The following is an 18,748-nucleotide window of genomic DNA, read 5'->3' as shown; positions in this document are numbered from 1 at the left end:
CTGCCAGGACAGACTTGTGGTCCTACATTTCATGGAGAAGACTGTATTGATCACGTGTTGGGTTGCCCGGCTGGATACGCTGCCTGCAATACAACACCAAATGAGAGAAGTAGTACTGATGCATATTTGTTTCCCCCACCATCAGTAACGCTTTAATATAAATATAAATTGAGCAATTGAGAAGGCTGGAAGAACACAATTAAATCCACCAACTTGTTTATGAGATCATTTTAAATTGTGTTATTTTTTTCACATTGTTAGAGCAGAAAAAAAAAGACTAAATGATGTCACTTCTGTTTAGCTCATTGTAATTTGAACTCTGTAAAGAAACAAGGAACTTGAAGGGGAAAATATGGATTAAAAACACTGCAGAAAAAAAAGTTACACTTTTGAAGAAAAGACAAGACATTAGAATAACTTTGTGTTTGTAATTGTCAAGACTAGCAAAGGGGGAGAAACTCCATACAATGAGTGTGTATGAGATAAATTTGAATCGAAGCCAAAGCCAGAGAGAAAACCCCCAGAGCAAATCAGCAAGACCACTTGTATTGTGACTGGTCTGTGTCACCCGATTTAAAAGTAACTGGACTGCTCCTTGTCAATGCAAGACTAGCATAATGCTAATGAAGTTTCAATTATTGTGTAAGAGAAAACTTCAAAAATGGATTAAAGTGTTACATAACTTGTACAGAAAAATAAACAATAGTACAGTGTAAATATATATTCATATTTATACATTTCTAGTTGTATTTACAAAAAGTCTTGCAGTTTGTGGAACACAGTGCTTAACGCATCAAATAATAAAAAAAGAAATATAAAAATGTCGACAGGGCTGATGTTTTCCTTGACGTTTTGTATCTGGCTTCATAAAGCACAAGGAGTAAAACTGATCAAGTTGGAAAATTCTCCTTATAGCTCCTTTCAGGCATGGAATTCTCCAGCAGAGATATCAGAAAGTGATGTCCTGCAACAATCTAGAGGAAAGTGCCAGCTTTCTGAAAGGTCCAGCTGAGATGGTCAGCCACAAATTCATAGTCTGACTGGCTACCACCACACTGCTTTATCCACTTTTCTGAACTGGAAACCAGGTTCCATCATTCGTGTTTATGTTCAATCCACATTTGTCTTGGGATTATTTATATATCCAGTAAGCTCCTTTTTTACTTAAGAGAGTCTTAAAGAAAAAAACTGGGCTGGAATCTGTGCCAGAGTCAAAAGCTTATCCCAAGTAAGAAGTGGAGGAAAAAAAAAATAATTAGCGTTTCTTGAAACCAACACCATTCTGCTGTTGGGGACATTTGGATAGACAGGGTTCCTCTGCCGTGGGATCGTGAGAAAATACGGAGTCCTCTCCTGATGAACAGGTAGAGCTACGTGTTTCTGTGTAAGTTGGGGAGTACTGATCAAGAGGTACCGACAGGTCCAGGTATTCCTGCAGAGAAAGAAAGTAAGATGATCAATTTGCACGTAAAATATAATAAGCTATACGCAGTAGTGGCCAGCAAACGGCATGCATCTACAGTACATAATGACAACCATCACGAGTGGAGTAGAAAGATCCCGTTCTAATTGTTTCACCAGCAAGACATATTGACAGGGATATCAAACTTTCAGGAAATAAACAATAGAAATACAAAATATTCTGACATGAACATCAGTAGGCCTTGCACCCTAGGAACCAAGTTACCTGAACTATTCTATAACATTTCAGTATTGATTACGTCTTGCCTGAAGAAGGGGCCTGAATTGCCTCGAAAGCTTGCATATTGTAATCTTTATAGTTAGCCAATAAAATGCGTCATTTTGCTTGACTTTTCACTACACTCTGATGCTGAATTGTCTGATCATAAAATAGGTCATTATGATAGTAATTGATGAGACAAATTCATAATTAATTGCAGAATTACATTATTGGAGGGTTCATTTAGAGTGCATGATTTGGCTCAAAAACTAATCAGCACATCGTCATCACAAAACAGGCTTAAGTTTCGAGTTTGGTATTTTTCCGTTCAGCCGTTCATCCTCAAGAAACTGACACAATGACATACACAGACAGACACACACCCATCATCGAAAGATCAATGTTTTCGCTATCAGGGGACCCTAAAACATTGAGATCCGTTAAAATCCGAAGATCGTAAATTTTGAAGAATCTAAAGCTTTCGCTCCTCCCCATTAGATAGGTTATGGTGGGGGAGGGTGCAAAGCACAAAGCAATTTACCTTTAAAAGTTATTCAATTGATAGTTAATAAAAGGAAATATAAAACTGAATTATTATTCCAATTTAAGTCTTAAGTTTGAATCTCTTGCTAACAAAATATCAGATCAAACCAAATGCTTTAGTCATTAACAATAAGCAGAAAAGCATCAAGGTGCACTTCAGCCTTCCTGAGTCAGTGGCCATTTTGTTTCTGGGCTTTTATTTATCCTTCACTTTACCAATCCATGTAATTCAATTTTAATTTTGAGGGAAGTTGCAGCCAGTTGATACTGTACAGTATATTAAGCTTACTTGCTCTGTAAAGCTTTATTTGATAGGGTATACTGTTAATAGTAATATATAAATGTTTATTAAATATGAATTTCTGCTAGAAAGCACAATGGCAGTATGATAGGTTTTGCTAGAGATCTGGGATAGAACCCTGGCATGTCCTCTTTACATGAAGTTAGCACATTCTCCCGAGCCTGGTGGAGCATATCTGGGCACTCCAGTTATGTTCATATCCTCAAGGCATGCAGGTTACTTTCTCTGCGGTTCTTTTTCCGGTTTTCTGTGGTGGAGATCTGCGCCACCACCACCTGATCAAGGCACCGTGCAGTCCCTACATTGATGGATTGAAGGCCAGAGGTCCACATGACCACCATCATCTAATTTTTCCACGTAAGCCTGTAAACTATGACGACTGATTGATATCATTTATGTTCAGTAGATTGCCTAGTAGGGGCTGGGTGGTCTCATGGCCTTGGAATTCCTGCAGATTTTGTTTTTTCTCCAGCCGTCTGGGGTTTCTTTTGTTTTATTTTTTTCTGTCCTCCTTGGCCATAACACCTTACTTTACTCTTTGTTAATTAGTATTGCCTAATATTGTAAAGCTTCATCATTTGTGTGAAAACGTGCTATACAAAAATATGTTGATGTTACTTATGCTGCCCACTCTAAACTGGCTCTTGTTTGGTTAAGTCAGTGTGGAGTATGGTGGCCTGATACAAGATTTAGGTTGGATTCCTATCTTCAGCCCAGTAATGCTAGACTATGTTCTGTGACTTTGTAGAGGAAGAAACAGGTTAAAAAACAGATGAAAATGCTAGCAAAGATCAGAGTGGTGCAACTATATTTTACTTTCTTCAGCATTTGTTTCTAATGACTTCAAACTGAAAGTAAATTGTTTTAACATCATTTTTTAAAAAAAAAAAACAGCCAATACCATTATGAAGTGTTTGTGAAAAAAAACATCTGTATCTCAGTTTAGGACTTGGGATAAACAGACATTCTGACGTTCATTTTCCATTCACAATAAAAATTCCTGGCAACTAGATTCTTACCTGATTAGAAGACATTGCCAGAATCCTGTCAAGGTCCTCTACAAGCTGCTTAAATGTGGGCCTCTGTGAAGGGCTGGCATGCCAACAGTCTCTCATCATCATGTATCTGAAGGTGAAGAAATGAAAGTGTGTAAGGATGATAATTCTCAAGTTCAAAACACACTCTAGTTCACACACACACACACATTCCTCATTACTGTCTTACAGCTCGTTTGTGCAAGTGGATGGCTTGTCCATACGATGGCCTTCCTTCAGAAGCTTGAACAGCTCCTCAACAGGGACCCCTGGGTACGGTGAGCCACCCAGAGTAAATATTTCCCATAGTAGCACCCCAAATGACCAACTAGAAAAGCAACAAAACAACAAGGAATTAGTAGCATTCTAAACATGATATGTACTATATATATGCTTAAGTTCTGTCACCAGAGATGATTAATCATAGGCAGGTGTTAATCACAGGTATGTTTAAAAATGAATGCTTCTTTTGATTTAAATATATTATAAGACTTGCAGAATTAGTGACTGAGGCATTGGGCTAGAAAATTAAACTGTGAGCAAGTCCCTTTATCTACCATTAATGCAAGAAGTGAACTGAACATTTTGAATCTCTTTTTGAGATATTACCCACAATAACCTAACTACAAGTCTATCATTCGTTCAAATTAGTTGTATGTATCTGCTTTCATTTGAACAGAGTGAAATTATAAATGTACATTAAAGCTTTGAATATGAAGTGTTCTAATTTGTGACTAAAGTGGAGGTTCATGGTAGTATATATCAAGATTTTCCTGGTAAGTGATATTTGAAGGTTAATCTCTGCCTTTATCTTTAATACACATACAACACCTTTTGACCTAAATCAGGAACCAGAAAAGCAAGTGAATAATGGACTTAAAGTTATTCAGAAGCTCTTTCCATATCTGATATGCAATCCCGGGACAGAGCTTGGGAAATTGATCTGCTTTGCCACATAAACTCAAGTATACACTTTATTTATAGTTTAGTTTCTTTTAAACATTGCTTCCTTAATTGCTTTTAAATAGTTTCCTTTCCCAAGCACATGTAACAATACATTTTAAAATCCACTCACATTTGTGCTTATCATGAAGTGGCTACTTCTGTGCGTGACCAGAGAAAAAAAGTAAACTAAATTCAGATAGTAGTTTTACTGCATTGGAACATCAAATAACATTCTTGAATCTGCTTAACCCAATTTATGGTCAGAGATGTAGGAACAACATAACCTCATGTTAATTTAATTTACAAGTCCACACAGGAAATGGTTGAAACTTTTTTTTTTTTTTTTTAATATAAATAAAAGATTGCTGCTCCGCAACTGTCTAGAATGCTTACATAGAAATTGTACATTCAATCAGCATCTCCAGTTGTAAATCGTGTCAGCTTTGAAACAGATTATTTAACACAGGTAATGTATATAATGATTTTCCTCACTATCAATATAGTGTTTACTTTTATAATCACACATACACGAGGCTAATGCATGATGTATACTGCAACACTGAAACCAGGGTTAAAAGTGGTGTAATACTTTCAAGCAAAATGGTTAAACGCTTGAAGCAGACAACACTATGCCAAGGGTACCTCGATTTGTTTAGTTCGTTGCACACCACAAGTGATGCTTACATTTCTGCACATTCAGCTCTGGTTTGCATTTCTCACTTGAGTAACTTAGTGTCTAGCAAAATAGACAATGTATCCCATACCACCAAAAAACAATTCTATTCAAATTAATATCTGTTCACTTATTAACCATGAAAACAAAATGTAATGCAGCACTGAGTATTGTGGCATGGTGTTAGCCACAATGCAGTAAATACTTAAAACTAAAAAAGACCCCTCCAAATCTTGGTCGTTTCCTGCAAAAATGTGCCTTGCTTCCTTTGGGTAAGGGGCTGGGCCATCTAGAAGAGGCTGTAGAACCTCTAAATATTGCTCAGAAATTGGGGATAGAAATAATCACGAGATTGACCGAAAAAAGAAAACAGCTGCGTAGCAGTAGTTTTGTGGACGTTGTATCAGACCTAGTGAAGTTTTGTTCAGCTTTCAACTTTCTGGGCCATCTACATCTTCATCAACACTTATCTATCTATCTTAATGAGCTCTATGTTGTGGCCTAAATAACAGAGCAATTTCAAGTGGCCAAAATGAGCCTCTTGAGTTTTCCAAGAAGGCGATGACCTCAAGTACATGTAGTAGTGTGGATGCACCCTTGGGCACTTCTCTCAGGCCGTGTACCAGGCATAGCCTATTGGGGAGGAAGGTGTGCAACAGGCCTAAGATACACTGAAGGGATTCTCTCTTCTTACAGCTCTGACAGTCTAGGAATTTGATACGAGCAGAAAGGGACAGGGTGGCCAGGTCTCTCCAGGTCATCACTTTGACACAGTAACTAGTGAAGGTGGACTGAAAATGAAGTGAAATTTCACCTAAAGCAAATGTTAGGTGCAAGTGACAGTATAGAAAAAGGAGACTTACACATCACTCTGGTGTGTGTATATTCTGTCAAACAAAGCTTCAGGCGCCATCCACTTTACAGGCAATCGTCCCTGGAAAGAGAGGTAGACAAAAGATAATTGATTAACAATTCAGGCATATCTGGGCAAACATTCATTACTGCTTCATAAATAAACAGTACATTATTATAAAACATGTATCCGAGTAAAATAGGAACCAAGTTTGACATCTGTATTAGCCATTACAAAATAACCAACACAGTAGCATAATTTAATGTCCGGATAAGACAGTCACAAAAAACAAGACTCCTGTAAAAAGACTTACTGATCTGATCTACCAAATCACACTGCCTACCAGGCAACATCGTGAACACTACGTAACAAGAAGTTTACAATTGTTGTGGGATGGAAATAAAATATAAGCACATATTTCATTCTCATTAGGCTTCCTAGTCCCCTCAGGCCCTAGAAAGAAAATTACTATGAATAATGTAGAGAAAGAGGAAAGACTTTGTTGAGTGTCTCTGTTTGTGCAATTAGTCATCACCCTGATCTGTCAGCACTCCAGAGAGGAAAACATAAAATCCTACACTTTGGAAGTCTGGAGAGGTAGAGGGAGGGAGTGTACTGGAGCTGGAGGGGGGGGGGGGGGGGGGGGGGAAGAGAGAATGTGAGGGGGGTGGGTTTGGGGAAGTAAAAGATCACGACCGGTATGTGCCAGCTAAACCTTTCCACCATAAGGCAGCTAAACGTCTCGTGTCTGAAGCACTTCATGATGTTCCATAACATTTTCTTTTTCAGATCTATTTCTTTATCTGTGTAGTTACCGTTTAGAACAAAATAATGTATTAGTATGCATTAGTAATGTATTAAAGTATTAGTAATAGTAAAGGAAAAAAAAATCTGGATACATTCCAAAGACAACTGTGGGAATTCTACATCTTATTCTAACTTGCCCTCTCAATTCCAAGCATACTTTGATTTCTCACATCACTATACACATGTATGCATTTTAATTGTATGAATTTACATACGACAAAGAACTAATCCCTCACAAAGTCCAAAATAAGCATAATCTCAGGTGACAACACATAGAAGATAATTTATTCAAACAAAAAAGAAAGCTAACTTACAGATGTGTGAAAAAGGACTTGCTTACTGCATCCATATGAAAATAAAAAGATAAAAATGATAAATACTGCCAAGTGCTGTTACTCAAGTGCACTTGGCTAGCCAGTTATGAGGATTTCCACTCTCTGTATATAATCAGAACCTTTGGTAGTTAAATAAGAATCAGTCGGGTCTTTGATAACATCGTACCACCAAAGGCATGTTTAATGAGCCCAGACAAGCAATTATTGCTGCTCATCAGTCTAGGAAAGGTTATGATGCCTTTCCTAAATAAACATTCATAATTCAGCATTTAGAGGAATGGTGTGCATTCAAGATAATTGCTACTATTATTAGCACTGGGTGTCCCAATAAATTTTAGACCACATGACAATACAGATACAATTGAAAAGAACCCCGATTCTACGAAACCGCGATCTACAGACATCAGTCAACATGGGAAATGGTACAGTTTATGACTTTACTATTAGAAACATTTGAAACCTCACGATCTGAGGTTAGTTTATAATTATAGGATGTGAATGCTTCACATTCATGAAGGCCACTGTGGACTCCTTTATACAAGTATGGTAAAGGAAAATGTGAGGACATCTGCTGGACAGTTAAAGTCTGGCACAAATGCCATGAATCAGGACAATCATCTTAATGCAAGTTTGACTGGCTGAAAAAGAAATGAATCAAGGTTTTATAATGATAAACACTTCAACCACACGGATGTGCTGTGGATGGACCTAAAGAGAACACTGCATTAAAGGATTTCCCTCAAACGTCAATGAACTGCAGCAGTTCTGTAAACAGGAGAGCAGACCAAAATCGTGTTTGTCTAATTTTTAGGAACTTAATGAGGACTAGAGGACTAGTTACTTGTATCCCGATATACAAAACCATGGAAAAAAAAGATTTGCTTTCTATTTCAAACTACGGTACTTTATATAGATGGAGCCTCTGCGTTATTTTATTTATAGTATTTCATAATCTGTAATACTGTTGTTTATACATTACAAAAGTCTTTTATTAGGTTCCTAAGATTTCCCATAATCTTTTGGTTTAGATTCTCATAACACTAAGCTAATGCAGAGATCACGTATCATGACATTCCTGCTCCTGGCATACATTCTTCTTCTGTAATTTGTCCCATCTCTGTTCTTGCCCATCAGACAACATCCTTTATTAAAGCAGTCCATGGCTGTAATTACATACTCTGCTGGAGGTATCAGATGTAGAATTGCTGCCATGCAATCCTCATAGATTAAGCCAATCATGTCAATAAGACAGCAATAGTTGGTAGCCTTTAGGCGCAGTGTAATATTTACAGTTCCTTGGAATAATCATTGCAAAATTTTGACTGCCATTTTTTTTTTTTTTTCCTTTTTAAGAAAAGTACTTTTATTAATACATCAAAATCTTTCAAATGAACTTCAGTTTAAAAACTTACTTTTTTAAATGTGTAAACAACTGTGTGAATTATACGATACTAGTAAAGACGTTAAGAGAAATTGGGTGTTATCATATTTAAAAACCACATACATCAACTGGAGAAGGTTATCTAGAATGCCAAGACAGAATTACATTGCGGAACATCCAAAAATGAGAATTATCAGGCTAGTTTCAGAAATGACACATCTGTGTTATTAGTATACTATTAAGAACTGTGTTTTTGGCTACAACATATACCCGCCAAAAGGAGACCCTACTTTAACTAGAGTGAATGCAGTTACTTAACTTACTTTTGTATACAGTACCCTTCTCCACAGATTAGCTAAAGCACTACACAGATTCAAATCCGATTACATATATTATGGAGCTACTTATCAACCAGCAGGTTAGCGTATGCAATGAGTGGGCCACTTAACATTTATAAGAAGGTGATGAAAGAACAAGTGTAAATTTGTTAGATGATGCGTTTCTGCTGCTTAGCTAACGACAATGAAAGCATTTCATGTACAGAACTGAACATGAGTATCAAGTGCTTTATCAAAGCTATAGGATTTGCATGATAGATGTAAAGGGCAGGCTAAACATGCCATGCATACAAACACACTAACATTGAGCAATGTGCATTAATACTACATAACTCAATGGAGACAGTGATTTATTCTGTGCCGTGTCACATTAATTTACCAACCACTGCAAGTTCTGTACATGTTGTCATTTCCATTTTCAACCATTGCTCATCAAGATGCATGTATGCCACTCAGGTAGTGTGCCATTGAACACTGCTATTTTATAAGCATTTCGACAGGAGTAAGAAATACTGTATGGGTAATGTACTGATATTTGGGGCATCTACAACAACACTTTTCAGTTTTATGAGCTTTTGTAATGACATAATGCCCATTTTCAATTCTGAAGTAGCTCCGTTCTACAAAGTATGCTCCCAACCCTACTTTCCCCAAAGATACAAAATTAAACGTCCCTTCTCTCAGGCAGCTGAAGAGAAAAGTATTTATGATGCGAACAATGGAGATGATGATAATGATGATGCACTGTAGGGTCTTTGAAGTAGTTTGTGTTTTATGATCTGGCAATTATCCACATTTGAATCGGATTCCTTCTAGTACAGAAAAACCACTGGAAAAATGTGACGTGTCAAGTGTAGTGTGCCTTTTCCTGCATAAAGCTGTGATTTTAACAATCTTTGCACAGTCCTAATGCAGACGCACACGCACACACACACGAGAATAATTTTGCTCTCAATGAATAGGTTTCTAGCTAATAATGGTCCCAATATTCATTCAGATTTAGTAAAAAAAGTTCAATAACTCACAATTACCACAAACCAAAAAATAAATGAATTTAGGGGAAGTCTGTCTTAGGATTATTAATGTTATATTAACATAAAAATAGAGCTTTAAACATTCTATTCAAAACCCTGTTCTAAAGTGAACTCAAAGGGCTTAATGTGATGTTTAATAAAATATATCTAAACCTTACCAAAATAAATAAATGTAGTAAAATAATACTGGGAATCTGAAACTAAGGAGTTTAAAGAGCCAAGAAACTTTTTACACACCAGAGTAAATAAAATGGCTAAAGCTGTACCCATGTGCGCAACCTGTCAAGACAACCATGTGGAAATCGAAGTAAAAAAAGATGCCGGATAATTAAAAATTGTAGCAGTTTATTAAAAAAATTTAAAAAAATCTGCTGAGAAAATAGTATCAAAACTTTAAAAGAACATCCAACAATTGTGCATATTGTAAGCAAAACATTAAAACAGACTGTAGTAAGACCTCAGTCTATCAGTCTTGGAAATTAAATGACAAGAGACACACAAGTTCAAACTGCAAAGTCAAAGATACACACGCTCACTAGATTTGATTTTTACAATGCTAGTGATGACAACAAAACTTTGCTGGATATGACTATTATATATAATATATATAATATACTGCACAATATACAGTACATTCACACTTTTAATACTGTGATCACTTGACACAGTTTGGCACGGAGTCATTGGCAGCTGGCCCATAGTGGATTTTAATTAAAAGAGAACAGTATCTGCTATTATTTATTATTCTTAGAAATTCAAGTGGATTCCATGCATTTTAAATAAATGTTTTATAACTTTCATATTCTCCCTATAGAAGAAGCTGAAGTGGAACAAATAAGACCCTAATGTAAATCTGACTTTGTTTTATGACAACTTGTCATCTCATTTTTAATACTCAACCAATTTCACTCTGCAAACAACCAAGACTAGTCTTACCTCCTTTCCCTGAGAAGCATTAATAAATATATAATTTCATTCACCTAAGAAAAAAATGTTTTACAACTAGAAGCTAAAATAAAAAAAAAACAACACTTTTTTGCAATGATATCAAAATATTTTTTAAAAAGATTTTTTTTTCCCTCACAAAGCTGGAACATAACACACCCAATTCTACCCCTGCAATGAATTTTCTAAATTAAAGCTTATACATTTTAAAAGAATGTTAAAAATTTCCAGATGGAAATTCAAAAGAAAATGCCTTATCTTTGAAACATCTGAATAAACATCACAGAATAAATGCGAGTAGAAAACTGCGTACCATAGATGAAGAAGCAGACTATCGGTGTAAATAGCTCAAACTAGCACATTAATGTTCACTGCATTTCAAAGTATTTAAAAATAACTGGTTACATTTCATAGAAGCAAAACAAAGATTCAGCAGACATAAGTCACGAGAGGTTGGCTCATATATTAACAAATCCTCTTTTAAGAAGTTAGGCTCGACTGTAACCTCATTCAACTGGAATTCAACACGGCCATGCATCAAAAAGGTGACTCTACAGATATCTAAAGCTGAATGTGGCACGACACTACCTAACTTTCTGTTGTATTACTGGGCTGCAAGCATTTGTACACTAAAACACTGGGAAGTGGCAGAAATCCATGAAACCACACCTGCTTGGTTAGCTGTGGAAAGGAAATGTCGTGCAAAAATTCTCTGTGTATGCTCTGCTGAGTGCAAACTGTCTTGTAAACTTTAATTACTGTCAACTTACCAGCAAGCCAGAGATTCATTATTTATAAAAGATACAGAACCAAGAGTAGGATACATTCTAAAAGAAGAGAAGCTCATATCTGCTTCCCATATACGTCATAACTTATTTCAGGCGTTGGTAACCTATTCACTATTCGATCTATAGTATGGAACTCGCTAAGCATTGTGACATCTTTAAGTTGCATTTATTGATAACGCATTTGTGTCTCTATTATGATCCAGATTGATTCTTCCAGCAGTACATATCTTTTTCCATTTATAAATTAAAAAGTTAAGAGCCAAGAGTATTCAACTCAGTTTCCCCCAACTTTCATCTACTGTACAGGTTTCCCTGATGGAATGCTGCCTAGTCTGGCTAAAAACACAGATAGCATCTCCATAGTATATATCAATGCATTTCAAAGAATTTGCTCTTTAAGTATGTTTAGGAATGATGCATGATGGAAAAAGGGATCTTTCATTTAGAATATCATAAATGGAACAATATTTAGCCATTCACAACATATAATCTAGTTCAGTATGGAGAAAGCATGCCATAATTCAGCTGATAATTGTTCATCATTCACATTTATTTAGGCTAAAATGTACCCAGAATAAGGCCGCTTGAGTGATGTCACCAAACACCTGCATCACTCGGTCATGTGCTTTACAAATGTTCTACACTCAACACTACTTTGATGTTTTCATACATTTCCTAGATAGACCTGCATATGAAGTCACTCAGTATTTGGAGTAATACCCAATGGGATAACATTGTGCAATGAAACAATATCCATTGTAATATCCTACACCTACAATAACTATCTGCATGAAGACCAGTTCTGCTCAACTGGAAGTAGTTAATTACACCTTCGACAATTCAGCACTGAATATATTTTCCCCACTATGTCCAAATGAAAAAAAATTGTAAAGTAGTTAAGCGTTGCAGAATGCTGTAAGAATTCATTAATGAAATTGAAAAGTAAGAATGCCAGGACTGTACTGAACCTCTTCATTTGTTGACTCATTCTTTATGAAGAGCCACTTTAGATAGGACCAGATGGTGTCTTGTGGGGTTTGAATGCAGAGTTATCTTTGGAACATTTTACTGTACTTGCCTTTTTTCTTTGAATATAAACTGGACTGTGTTTTGTTAATGAGTTTTGTTGTTTAAGAAAAATCAAATTTGAAAAGAAAAACGAAATGGCTCATTGCTGGCCAGATACACAGGACGAAAGGGTCCTTTTCCTAAACAAAAAAAAAAGTAGTAAAACAGGAGCTTACAGATTTGGCTTAAACATCAAGAATCAAGGGACATAGGCCAAAAGGATTTGTTATACTTACATTGGTGGTCTTCTTATAATAGTCGATGTGGTGAATATCTCGAGCCAGACCAAAATCTGCAATTTTCATTACATTTTCCTCCGTCACTAAGACATTCCGTGCTGCCAGATCTCTATGAATACACTAAGGAGAGTCAGGGGAAAAGAGAGAAAGATTAATTTTCAGTTTTTCAGATGTTACCAGCCTATTATTATTATCCAGCCTGAAGACAACAGAAAGCTTTCAGACTTCTGTGCTGATTGGACATGACTTAACAGAACTTTCATTTTGCAAAGCTCAATCAAAGCTAAAAAATAGTAGTAACGATTTCACCAAAGGCAAATAAGGTCATTTTTAAAAGTGATCAGAGTACTCCTAAAAAAAAAAAAAAAATCCCCCAGCTGAGGATGACTAACATCGAATAACTAAGCCCTATAGAAAGCTTAACATAGATAATGGGACAATAAACTGGGGTTCTCAACTAAACCGAGTCAGCAGGAGAGCTTCCAACTGGTTAAGGTGAAGCACACATTCATAAAACCGTACCACAAATCTCAGCCCCTTCACTGGTCCAGCAGTAATTATAATCATTAATACTGTATTTGCAGCCCAGACCTTTGCAGGCTCATCACAGATATATTCCTGTACTCCCTATTAGTATTCACCAGAATGCCATGAAATAAAACTATGTTGGGTTGTGAAAATGTCAGATTCTAGTTACAGGCCTGTAGCCCAAGGAAGGCAGCAGATTGCATATCATGAATATGGAGTAAAGGTGAAAGTAAAAATCATTATCCCACAACGTCAAACTTAATGGTCACGTGTATTACAAATAAAACAATAAAGATAAAAATAGGAGAAATAAAGCATACATAGCAGCTCACAGAAAAACCCCACACTGACTTGTGATGCACATATAAACTTCATTTGCATTACCCAGAGTTTTTGTTTGCCTACTATTTACGACCAAAGCCTAATTTAAAGCATGACTAGAAAGTCACATAAAATCGTTGCACTTTTAGGCTTAGGATTTATAAATATTATATTAAATAAATAAATCCTAAGCCTAAAAGTGCAACGATTTTATGTGACTTTTTAGTCATGCTTTAAATCAGGCTTATTTTAAAACTTACATATATATGTTTGGTATCATTCTTTTCAGAATTTCTCGAACTTTAATGTGATGTTGTTAGATTTTCAGATTATTATTCAGTTTTTAAATTATAAACTCACGTCCCACGAGATGAGACTTTGTGCCAAAAGATTTAACCATGCCTGAGGCTGGAAATAAAAGACAAAGAGTAGGACAGCTGCTGTACAGGCTTTTAAATGTTCAAAGCACCGTGTGAGATGCTGCCATGCCACGTGATCTGCAGCAGCAAGCCAGCAGCAGATCGAACAAAGAGGAGGTAAAAAAAAAAACTTTTGTTTCCCATTGCATCACCGTTTAAGAGGGAGTTTCGGAGGAGTGACCGAGTCTCCTTGGGGTGCGGTCAGCCCCCTTTACACAACGCGAGCAGCAGAGATACAAAGTGGCTGGCACACAGCGCAGGCTGGAGGGGTTGGTGAGCGAAGCGAGTGGGGGGGAACCCCCTTAGTGTGTGCACGTATGTATGTATGTGTATATATAGCATTAATGTGGCAGAGACAAAAATCACTAACAGCTTTCATCATCAAAACCGTATCTCCAGTTTATCAGCCAGAATTCATCTTGATCAATACTAGTGTTCAGTTAGTCTTTATTCATTGATGGGTACAAGGTAACTTACTTTTTTAGAGGCGAGGTACTCCATGCCACGTGCTACCTGGTATGCACAAGAGACAAGGTCTTTGATAGACATCTGCTCCTCTGGCACCTGATTCGGGTTGTAGCAGTACTCCATTCCTGGGGGACGTCGTGCACGTAAGAATTCACGCAAGTTTCCTTTTGATGCATACTCCACAAGAACATATAAGGGACCTGTATAGGAAGGAAGGCAGAAAAATTTTAGAAGGCCTGACCAACACCAGTCTGCTTTATAGGTGGAGGAGACGGTGTTCAGGATACTATTTACAATTCATAAAAATGGTCAACCATTCACAATGTTTCACGAAGCAGCATTTCAGATTATGATTAATGTACAGGTATTAGTAACCATCTTACATATCTAATTGAGCATTTCTTTAAGCAGGGAAACTTCATACTTGCCTGCAGGGCAACAACATTACCTCATCCTCTGCAACAGACTCACTTTATTATGAAAACGTACTACCAACAATACTTGTACAAGTAAATAACGTAGAAATGATAATCTTAAGCAATGGTGAATCAAACATTAGGCTATTTAAATATGTCAAGCAGAAACCCTTTTGCCACAGTTCACTTTTACTCTGCACTAGCATATGATGAATTCTCAGAATATTTATTTTCTCTATTTTAATTATGTCACTTACAGGTTTTTTTAATGCTTTTTCAAGCAGTTCCAAAAGCACATATTTGTAGAGGTCTGTTAACATGTGCATATTTTCAAAGGACTAGCTACGCAAAGCATTACTAAATCTTTGGCCAGCTTTACAGTAAATGTCAGTTAAGGCAGAATGGAAGGAATTTTTTTATCTGATGAAATATTTATAATGAAAATGACAAACTCTCCTAAACATGTGCACATGTGAAAACTTAATTTTAAAACATAGGATACAAAGCACTGTATTGTGTAAGAGCAGAAAATCTGATTACTACAACTGGCACTAATATAAAAAAAAAAAAAAAAAAAAAAAAAGAGCAGACCACTGTTCTAACTATATTAGTATTAAATACAGCTGAAACGATTCGAGTATTTCGATTACTTAAAATTATCGAAAGAAATTCTTCTCATTGAAGCTTTGTTTAATCCATAAAACTATACCTCAGCGAGCACAGTGTGTTTTTCGCTCAAATGGTTATAGTATCACACAACGTGCATATGCTGTGAATACATGACGTGATTTGATGGCACAGATTGCGAAACACAGAAAGAGATAATAAGTGCAGAACATTATCCAACGCTGGCAAAGCAACATTGACACCATCAGAGACTCTCTTCTGAAGCAGGAAACACTGCCTCAAAGCACAGAGTAAGCCTCAGTTCTGAGCATGTTGACATACTTATGTTTCTTCATTGCAACCACCACATGATCCTTAAAAGGCTTGCGCACACAAACACACACCATATCCATCAAATCCAGGGGAAACACTCCTGCCAGAACTTTTTTTTTCTTTTGGACTTCCTACAAATGCCAGGAAGCCTTCCAAGATGACCGTAAAAGCTTATGTTATACCTGAGCTGTAGTTAGGTTGAAACTTGTAGTTCTGAAAGTTAAGTTGTACAAATTAAAGACAATTTTTGTGTATTAATATTATTGATTTATGTCTTAGATTTAGGATATATGTATACTTTGGGTTTTTTTTTTGGTTTTTTTTTTAAAAAGTACTTTGTAATTGATATATTATTTGTTTGTGTTTCAGACAATGTTTTCTTTAAAACACAATGTAATATGGCACTTAAATGCACTAAATGGGTTTAGTTTTGACAAAATTTTATTGAATGTAATTTAAGCAATAAAAATGTTTTTCTAAAAAGAAATCAATTAGGTGCTAATTTTAAGAGAGATAATTCATTACAGATGTCTTATTTACTTTATTAATAAAGCAAAAGTTAGCTCTTAAATAAAAAGTATTTCTTATCCAATTACTCGATGGAATAAGCGGTAGAATACTCAATTACTTAAATAATTGATTGCAGCAGTCCTAGTATTACATTTTCGGTTATATTTACATTTAATGGCAAATTTTAATTAGAAACCAAAAACCACCATACTGATAACTGAGGAAAAAAATGACACTAATTCCTGAATCATGTCTAGGGTATAAAGAAGTAGGAAAAACAAAATAAAATGCACTGGACCACTGAATAAATGCCGAAATATTTTTGTTCCACCAACACTCAAATTTACATAAGGCCTTGATTTATGAGTCACTTTATGATACTCCCTTAAAAGTTAAGGTTTCAGTTAAAATTTATTTATTTTTTTTTTTTTAAACACTTCATGGTAATTGAAGGACAATTGAAAAAATGTAGAAGATTAAAACAGGTTACTTTTGTATGCAAATGTGTTTTTAACATTTGAGTCAAAATAAATGTATGCATGGAAAAAGACTTCAGGAGGAGGAAAGCAGGACAATTCCCCTTATACATCAGAAAAGGCCCATAGCTGCTCAACATGAGGCACACCAGCACAAAGACAAAAGGTCCCGTGAGGAAGAACAGACCAGTTTCACTATCTAATCACCATTACAATTGTAATGGGCAAATACATTTGAATCTATAATTCAGATTTGAAAAGTGCACACCTACTACTGAAAGCTTTTTCCTTAAGCAAACTGGGGCTGGATTACCAGCACTGCCTACTTACCATCTTGGGTACAAGCACCTAGTAAGTTAATAATGTTCTTATGTTTCCCAATAATTTTCATCATTTCCATCTCAGAGATCAGGTCTGATAGGTCTTTTTCTGTGGCATCAGCTGGAAAGCAAAATAGAGGTGGTCTTGGGGTTACAGTAGAATAAAATGTTTTCAGGTGAAATTTGTAGCTAAATAAAAGTGACATTTCACCGTCTTGGGGTAGAGAATGGGGGCTAAATTCCAACTAGCTGGACAAAGCTACTGTGTTGACGATCACAACAATGAATTCCCCCTTGTACAAGACTCATCAATACCTCCCCCATAATTGGTGTAATTTTCCAGTATCTCTCAGACATATTCGCTTAGGGTCTCAACAGGTGTTTTCCCTCCCCATTTACCAATCCTATGTTCTCCACAAAATACACAAACCACAGTGGTAAATGACAATCGGATAAGTACTGCAGAACTCTCAATCACATTATCTCAGATTGACCACATACAGATATCAATCAGGGGAGAGAGTTAATCATGTTAATCAGTGAAGTGAGTTAATCATGGTAATAAACTCTATATAGTATATATAACAAGAGTTGCACAATGCTTACTACATTTACTTATATGACTGACAAATTTATCCAAAGCAACCTGCAACATCTGAGACACAATTGGTTACATTTCTTTTATCGTGTCCAATTGGAGCATATTCAAGTGAAGTGATTTGCTCATGGCCATGGTGTCAGTAGTTCAGGGTTTAAAGCCTTAATCACTATGCCACCCTGCCAGTCAAAGCCTTGAAAGTGAAAGTAGAAGGTTTATACAGAAATAAGTGCTAAATTCTCCCCCCGACAAAACTTTTGAGTACTTACATTTTAACATCTTGACAGCCACCTTTGTCACACGGTTGGGTTTGTCCTTGTCCAGACCCATTGCCTCACCCATGACCACTTGACCAAAACAGCCTTCTCCTAGTGGTTTACCAAGCACTAACCTGCAGATTTTACAATAAAATTTAAATCATAAAAATAACAAATAAATATTCCCTTCATGATGGGTCATCAAATGGAATTTAAACAATACATTATGTTAGGTCTTCTCAAAAGATTAAAGTGGGAGTATACTAGAATATTTACAAAATACTGTGGTGCACACAAATCATTCTATGAAATCAATCATTAATTAAAAGTTGTCCAAGCCTCCACAAAATAAAACTCAACAAAAGTACAAAGCCCAAATTAGAGCCGTGGATCCATTTCTGATAAGCAGATTTTGCATGCAAGGTGGCTCAGTGGTTACTGCTGCCTCATACCTCATAAACCAGGACAGAAATGAAATTATTTGAAGATTGCATGTTATACCGTTTCGCATTCCCACTTCTGCGCCAACCC

At 36.2% G+C, this 18,748-nt stretch overlaps 1 protein-coding gene across 3 annotated transcripts in view; it reads right to left on the bottom strand.

Annotated features, from left to right (window-relative positions):
• Positions 1-414: 414 nt before the first annotated feature.
• LOC114650026 (fibroblast growth factor receptor 1-like) overlaps positions 415-18,748 on the bottom strand; it is a 107,761-nt gene continuing 89,427 nt past the window's right edge. For all 3 annotated transcript variants that reach the window (XM_051928295.1, XM_028799460.2, XM_051928302.1), the window contains 8 exons: positions 18,230-18,351; positions 17,373-17,483; positions 14,711-14,901; positions 12,963-13,085; positions 6,041-6,111; positions 3,750-3,887; positions 3,545-3,650; positions 415-1,432 (listed from right to left, as the gene is read on the bottom strand). In XM_051928295.1, coding sequence (XP_051784255.1) covers positions 1,256-1,432; positions 3,545-3,650; positions 3,750-3,887; positions 6,041-6,111; positions 12,963-13,085; positions 14,711-14,901; positions 17,373-17,483; positions 18,230-18,351 — 1,039 coding nt within the window. In that variant the 3' untranslated portion in view covers positions 415-1,255. The remainder of the gene's footprint in view (positions 1,433-3,544; positions 3,651-3,749; positions 3,888-6,040; positions 6,112-12,962; positions 13,086-14,710; positions 14,902-17,372; positions 17,484-18,229; positions 18,352-18,748) is intronic.

This window comes from Erpetoichthys calabaricus, chromosome 1 (assembly GCF_900747795.2).
Source record: "Erpetoichthys calabaricus chromosome 1, fErpCal1.3, whole genome shotgun sequence".
Taxonomy (NCBI): Eukaryota; Metazoa; Chordata; class Cladistia; order Polypteriformes; family Polypteridae; genus Erpetoichthys; species Erpetoichthys calabaricus.
The sequence above is the reverse complement of the archived record's forward strand: the minus strand, read 5'-3'. Positions and strand labels throughout refer to the sequence as shown.